This window comes from Elephantulus edwardii, unplaced genomic scaffold (genome assembly GCF_000299155.1).
Source record: "Elephantulus edwardii isolate Elephantulus edwardi_28Jun2011 unplaced genomic scaffold, EleEdw1.0 scaffold00107, whole genome shotgun sequence".
Lineage (NCBI taxonomy): Eukaryota > Metazoa > Chordata > Mammalia > Macroscelidea > Macroscelididae > Elephantulus > Elephantulus edwardii.
The window spans coordinates 5,865,530-5,873,357 of record NW_006399857.1 but is presented as its reverse complement, the minus strand read 5'-3'; the positions used below and the strand labels follow the sequence as shown (position 1 = coordinate 5,873,357).

Sequence of the window (7,828 nt, the reverse complement as noted above, 5' to 3'; positions counted from 1 at the left end):
ACATGTTGTGGATGAATCTTCCATTAATCCTGGTGCCACATTCCACCTCATAAAGCCCAGCATCCCGGATGATCTGTTTTGCATACATATTGAAAAGATATGGAGACAGAATACTTCCCTGGCAGACACCCTTCCCGATTTTGAGCCATGCAGTGTCTCCTTGCTCTGTTCTGATGACTGCTTCTTGGTTCAAGTATAGGTTTCACTTAGCGCAATCAAGTGTTCTGGGATTCCCATTTTTCCCAGAGTTAATTTTTTTTTTTGCATAGTCAATGGATCACAGATAGACTCTGCTTTGGTACTCTATGCTTTCTGCCAAGATCCATTCACTATAATATCACTAGTATCATAGCCTCTTGTCAACCCAGCCTGTAAATCTAGCAGTTCTCTGTTGCTTCAGTTGTTTTTGGATACTTTTCAGCAGAATCTTCCTTGCATGTGATATTAATGATATTGTTTGATAATTTCCGCACTCTGTCAGGTAATTTTTCTTTGAAATGGAAATAATGATCTTTTCCAGTCAGTTGGCCAGGTGGCTGTCCTCCAGATTTCTGGGCACAACTTAGTGAGCACATCAGGACAGCGTCTGGTCTGCTTGTTGAAATATATCAATTGGTATGTCATCAACTCCTGGAAACTTGTTTCTTTTGTTTGTTTGTTTGTTTTTTGTTTTTTTTTAATTCTTTCAGAGCAACATGAACTTCCTCCTTCATCACCATAGGCTCTTGCTCATATGTTATTTCATTAAATTCTTCTGTGTCAGCCAATTCCTTCTGGTATGGTGACTCTGTATAGTTCTTCCATTTCTTTAAATGCTTCTTGGATCGTTTAACACTCTACTCAAAGCATCTTTAAGTAAGAGCTGAATGAGTTCGGCCTTTTGATTTTCTGTCTCCAGCTCTTTGCCCAGTTCATTATAGGATCTTGCTTTGTCATTCTCGGCTGCCCTTTGAACTTTTATGTTCAGCTCTTTAATTTCATCATTTCTTTCTTTAGCTTTGGCTTCTCTGTGCTCTAATGCAATATTCAGAGTCTCATCTGACATCCATATTGGTCTTTTCTTCCTCTTCAGCCTTTGCAATGATCTTTTGCATTCTCCATGGACGATATTCTTTATGTCTTCCTCCAGCTTATTTGGTCTACACTCATTGGTGTTCAAGGCCTAAAACATGTTCCTGAGATGATTTTGAAACTTGAGTGGGATAAACTTAAGGTCAAATTTTGTTCCTTGTGGATTTGATTTTATTTTCTTCAATTTCAGCTTAAACTTGCATGTGAGTAGTTGGTTGTCTGTTCCACAATCAGCATCTGGCCTGGTTTTCACAACTGATAGTGATATTCTCCAGTGATTCTTTCCACAAATGTAATATATCTGGTTCCTATGCATCCCATCAGGTGAAATCCACGTCTATAGCCTGCATTTGTGTTTCCTATAAAACGGTATTTGCAATGAATAAATCTTTGAATATGCAGAATTCTATTATTCTATCTCCAAGTTCGTTTCTGTCACCAAGTCCATGTTTTCCAGCTACTGATCTTTCTTTTCGATTTCCCAGTCTTGCGTTCCAGTTGCCCATTATTGTCAATGCATCTTGATTGCATGTTCAATCAATTTCTACTGCAAAAGTCGGTGGAAATCTTCTTTTTCTTCCTCTTTGGCTCTAGTTACAAAGGATATATGTAAACAATAGATTATTCCATTTGTTGATCTTTAATCAGTGTCACAATTTCTCATAAATGAAACCAGTGTGAGTAGTTACACTTACTTCTCCTGTGTGATGTCTCAGTGAATTCTATTATACACATCATCCTAGAGCAGTTTTATGTGCATATGACAGTATTAAAAAATAACGAATAGACAGTGTACCAAAAATAATTGGTCAATATTGAAACATTTTAGGAAGAAGTATGATCAAAACCAAGGGTTAAATGGTAGAAGTCAAATCTCCACCTAAGGCATTGGAAAAAAGAAGGTTATAAAAGTTGATAGACTACCAATTGATATGCAATTATGGAAATAATTACTAACCTATGACAAGAAATTTGAAGAACAGCTTTCTCCCAATCTGATGAAAAAGCATTAAATGTGGTTTTGTCCATTCTAAACCAAGATGATCCGATAGACTGTGGGAATTATCCCAAAATTAACACTAACTATTAACATCACTAAAACCTAAAATTTTGAAGACAATAACTGAAAAGCAGCTGTCACCATAAACCAACAAAAACTGTCACAACTTATAGTTGGACTCAGAAGAGGCTTTGGGAAAGTGGTCGCATTACTGATATTAGGTGGAGCTCCGCTGAAAGTGTAGAGCATCAGAAATAAGAAAAAAAAGTGGTTACTTGCTGTTTATTCACTGTGCAAAGGCATTCAACTCTGTAGACAACAATAAATATTGGCTGACACTGACAGAAAGGGAAATTCCAGATCACTTGATTGTGCTCATGAGAATCTTGTTCATTAGGCTAAGAAGCAGACTATCAAGTAGAACAGAAATGTTTCATAATTCTACCTTTTTACCATAAATGTTTAAAATATATGCTGAGAAAATAATTTCAGAAGTTGACTTTTATTAAGAATATAACATGTTGTTATTATTGTTAGTGCTGTCGAGTTGAGTATGATCCATAGTGACCATATGAATATGAAATCTGAACCCTGTCTTATCCTGTGCTATCCTCACAATTCCTGATGCACTAGAGACCGTTGTAGCAGTCACTGTGTCAATCCAACTAGCTGAGGGTCTTCCTCTCCTTCACCAGCATCCTGCCTTTCGAAGGGTCATGTCCCTCTCCAAGGACTAGTTTTTGCTAGCAATATACCTGAAGTATAAGAGGTGAAGCTTTATCATTTTTGCCTCCAAAGAGCACTCTGAATGTACTTTCTCCAAAATATATTAGTTTGTATTTTGGCATTCCAGGGTATGTTCAATACTCTTTGCCAACACCACAGCTCAAAGGCATCCATTTTTTCTAAAGCATGTATTGTTCACAGAATTTCTATAATTCATAGTGGTCTTCAAGGTTTCTAGCAATACCAGTAACAATTAATTTCTTTGGACTGTGGTATTGCCAAAGAATATTGAATACACTACAGGTTGCTAAAAGAAAGTAAAACAAAACTAAACTTAACAAATATGTCTTTGAAGAAATGTAGCCAGGAAGTCCATAGAGACAAGGATGGTGAAATTTTGTCTTACATACTTGAAGGGCATGGGAAAGACAGTATTTTACTTTCATTAACAACTTTGCTTACAGAAACTAATCAGGACCTGAAGTGTTTACTGAGAAGGTTGAGGACTATAGGCTACAATATGCACTGATGCTCAACATCAAGAAAACAAAATTCTTACCACTGGCCCAATTAGCACCATCATGACAGACAGAGAAGAGACTGAGATTGTTAACAATTTAAGCTTACTTTGTTCAGCAATCAACATTATTGACACCAGCAGTCAGAACATCAAAAAATGGTTTACATCAGGAAAATCTGCTCTCATGGACCTCTCCAGATTAATAAAGAGCAATGATGTCAGTCTAGATATGAAAGTGTGCCTGAGCCAGGCCATGGTCTTTGCAAATGCTTGTGATGCATTGGAGATCTGCACAATGACTAAAGATGAAGAATCAAGACCATTGAGCTGTGGTGGTCGAGAAGAGTGTTGAACATTTTGTGGACTGCCAAGAGAACAGGTTTGTCCTGAACAAGGTGAAGCCAGGTCGCTTTTTGGAGGCAAGGGTTGTGAAACTGTCTTACATACTATTGACATATTGCCCAAGGGCTGGTCCTTAAAGAAAGACATCATTCTTGGAAGAGTGGAGTTACAGCGTCGGAAAGGAAGGCCCTGAATGGAATGGATAGACACAGTAACTGGTGCAGGTGGGTGAGAGACAATGAGATTGGCTCAGGATAGTGCAGATTTCCGAGCTCTTGCACTTAGAGTCATTATGAGTGACAGGGGACACAATCACACATAACCACACATACAACAACAACTTCATTTGGGGATAAAATTCCCAACAACAATGTCAAAAGACCAGAGCTGATTCCTGTGAGTGTAGCATCAACCTTCTCTCTCATATCACTTTCTACATTTCTTTTATAGTTAGACTATCATGTCTGGAAAAATGGAGACTTATTATAAGAAAAGGAGACTCTCACTGAACTGCATTAATAAAAATAAAACAAGCAAACCAAAAACCAAAAGAAACCCAAAACTGCAATAATAGACCACGCATAGCAAAGATTATGAAGATACCACAGGAGAAATAGGCTGTATCTCCTTCCATTGTACATTGAGTTATTATGAGTCAGAGCTGACAATAACAACAATATATACCCTGGTCATAATTTATGTTTTCACTTATCTGGTGCCACCTTACAATGTTACTATTTTATGTTAGATTTTTTAATTGTTCTTGTTATTTTAGTCATGTTTACTAAACTCGGTTGTTGTTTGTTGTTGTTAAGTGCCGTCAATCACAGGAGACTCATAGTGACCTTATGAAGGAGAGTCCTCGACACTTGGGTACCTTTCATCCTCTCTCCAGGTTCATAGGGTTTCCAGAGGCAAGCTATTATGGAAATGGATGCCACTCTTCCTTCCAAGCTTGTTTTAATCGGGAGTGAGGGGGTGGGGAGGTGGGGAGTCCACCCCACTCTCAGTTCTCATTAGGTAGCCAACCATTAACACATTTGACACATCAGTGTCAGAGTGTTCAGCCTCACTGCAAAGAGGTATTTTATTATACATGCATGTGGGGCATATACGTGTGTTTGAGAAATAAATTAGAATGCATTTACAATAGGCCTTTATGGTATGTTTAATTACATCTCTAAATGTGGAAATAGCACTTAGAAAATGCTATTGTTATATAAGGGAATGGGAAAGATTTTGTAATCCTGACATAGTTATTCAGAAATTTATATTCTGAGTTTTCATTTCTCTTTTTGAAGAACATTACATCTCATCTCATCAGGGTTGGTTTGTTGTTGTTTTTTTTTCCATTTTATAAATAATAGATAATGAACCTTCTGGGTAAGAAAGATGTTCAATAAATAGTAACTACTGAGTAATCTGATTTTAATATCAGATTTCAAACTTAAATTAAGCACAAATTATAACATTATATTATCATTGTCCCTCATATCAACATGCCCAAAGTATATTCAGGTGACGTTTTATCATCTTTGCCTAAAAAGAGCAGTCTAGCTTCCTCTTCTCATAGATCTCATGGACTGCCAAAAGAACAACAGATATATCTTGAAGAATGTGAAGCCAGAGTGCTGTTCATAGATTTGCTATGAGTCAAACTCATAACTTATTAACAACATAACATTAAAGAATATCAAATTATGCTTAAGTAAAATCCATGTGCTCATTATGGTTTTGAATTTCACCTCAATATGCAGGAGACAATTCAATTAGATTTCATAATAATGAAATAAATGAAAAGTAAACCTAATTATGACTGTTGATTATTTTCTTATGAAACAATAGCCACTTGTATTTTTTTTCTTTTACTTTTCAAAGAGAAGAGTGAATTGGGTGGAGGAGGGGAAAGGAAGAAAAGTGCAACAGTGAATGAATTGAAATTCAGTCTCTGTAAATTCTCATTAAAATTAAAAATAAAAAGAAAGAAAAATACATTAAGATGTAATCTAGATTTTAATGAATTTCTATAGATAACAAAGCACTGTCATGAAAACTGACATAGGTCCAAAGATAAAACTGATGACAACCACAGAATCTTTTTCTTTAAATATAAAACTGTAAGTCATTTTAAATGTCACTTGATCAAAATAAAGTCACATTTCTTCTTCACATAAGTTTAATATTATTAAGTATAATTTTCTTGTCGAGTTGCTCACATCATAACATATCATAAATCTGTAACTCCATCAAACTGTGAGTACAATAACTATTTCTCAGTGTTTCAAAACAAAATTCAAATTCAATGTGGTTTTAAATCTGAAATGGACAATGAAAAAGGATGATAGCAAAAAAAAGAATTGATCTCTTTGAGCTGTTATGTTGGAGAAGAGCACTGAACATCCCATGGATTATCAAGAGGACAAATAGATATGTTTTGGAGAGGGTGCAGCCAGGGTGCTCTTTGAAGGTAAGAAGGATGAGGCTCTGTTTCACTTACTTTGGGCATGTTGCTGTTGTTGTTGCTATGTGCTGTTGAGTTGCTTGCGACTCATAATGACCCTATATATAGGAGCCCTAAACTCTGCTCTGTCCTGTGTCAATCTCACTGTCTCCGACACACCCACCCCAAATACCCCAGTCACTGAATCAATCTACCTCATAGAGGGTCTTCCCCTCCTGCGCTGTCTCTCCACCCTCCGAACCATGTTGTCCTTCTCCAAGGACCAGTCCCTCCTTACTACATGTCCAAAGTATGTCAGACGAAGCCTCAGAATCCTTGCCTCCAAGGAGTAGCCTGGTTTAACCCTCTCCAGGATGAATCTGTTTGTTTTCTTAGCAGTCCATGCTACATTCAATACTCTTCTCCAGCACCACAGCTCAAAGGCATCAATTATCCTTCTATCCTCCCTAGTCATTATCCAGCTCTCTGATGCATATAGCAAGTGATTGCAAAGATGATGGCATGTATCAGGTACGCTTTATTCTCCGTGGTGACACCATTGCTCTTCAGTACTAAGAGTAGACTTTCCCATTGCAATAGGTCTTTTAATTTCCTTGCTGATGGTGCCAAGCAAACTATAGCTGTGTACAATCTCAATCTCTTCACTATCCGTCCTCATGCTGCCAGTTGGCCCAGTGGTGAGAATCTTTGTCTTCTTGATATTGAGCCTCAATCCATATTGAAGGCTACAGTCCTTGACCCTCTGCAGCAAGCACTTCAGGTCCTCCTCAGTTTCAGCAAGTAGGGTTGTGTCATCTGCATAACTCAGATTGTTGAATCTTCCACCAACGGGCTATTCCTTGGAGAGACATATGACACTGTGAAGGGACGAAGCGTTGGCACAGGAGAGGAAGACCCTCAATTAGGTGGACTGACACAGTAACTACTACAATGGGCCTTTGTGTGTCAGGAATTTTGACGATGATTCAGGATAGAACAGGGCTTATAGGGTCACTATGACTCGACTTGATAGCACCTTATAAAAACAACATAAGGGAGAACTGATAGTTGATCCTCCAGTAGGTTTTGGTAACCTGACTTGGAAGGAGATTACCTATCTTTCTCACAGAAGCCTTTTGTGGAATTGAAAGACTAGAAGTGCATTCGCTTTGAGTTAGCAGTTTAATTAACCACCAGAGCTCAGTTTTCTAGGGAAGATCAAATGCATAATTTATTATAGGATTCTATTCCTCTATCACCCATTCATAACATTGCTCTTCCCTCCCACTGTATTAAGTTTGCATTTACTATATTGCATTCAATGTATTGCAGTGAAGCGTAGAACAATTTTTTTTTCCACAACACTGATGCCATTTTATACTTATCTGCTTTTGGCAGGTATTTTTGCCTCCACATAAACAGGAACATTTTATTCAATGGCAGAACCTGACAAAAACAGCACCCTGCTAAAACTTTAATACAACTATAGCAACAAATGAGAATGACATTTATGGCCAAGGTCCAAATCAACATTTCTTTGGAGTGAGAACAGGATGTTAATCCCACTTAGTTCTTTTATAGAAGACATAAAGGAGTTAAATATTTTTCTTTCTTCTTGTTAACAACATCAATGATTTTTCCAATTATGTATACTGCATTTGTTTAATATTACATTTACTTTGAGTAAATACTGATCCTCCAGACACTTATTAGAAAAATATTTCTTTTA

General features: G+C 37.1%; 1 protein-coding gene across 1 annotated transcript in view; it reads right to left on the bottom strand.

The window, feature by feature from the left end:
- Positions 1-1,925: 1,925 nt before the first annotated feature.
- The window catches only part of LOC102862708 (5'-nucleotidase domain-containing protein 2-like), a 13,547-nt gene continuing 7,644 nt past the window's right edge, over positions 1,926-7,828 (bottom strand). Inside the window, exon 2 of the mRNA XM_006891974.1 lies at positions 1,926-1,951. Within this exon, the coding sequence (XP_006892036.1) occupies positions 1,926-1,951 (26 nt within the window). The remainder of the gene's footprint in view (positions 1,952-7,828) is intronic.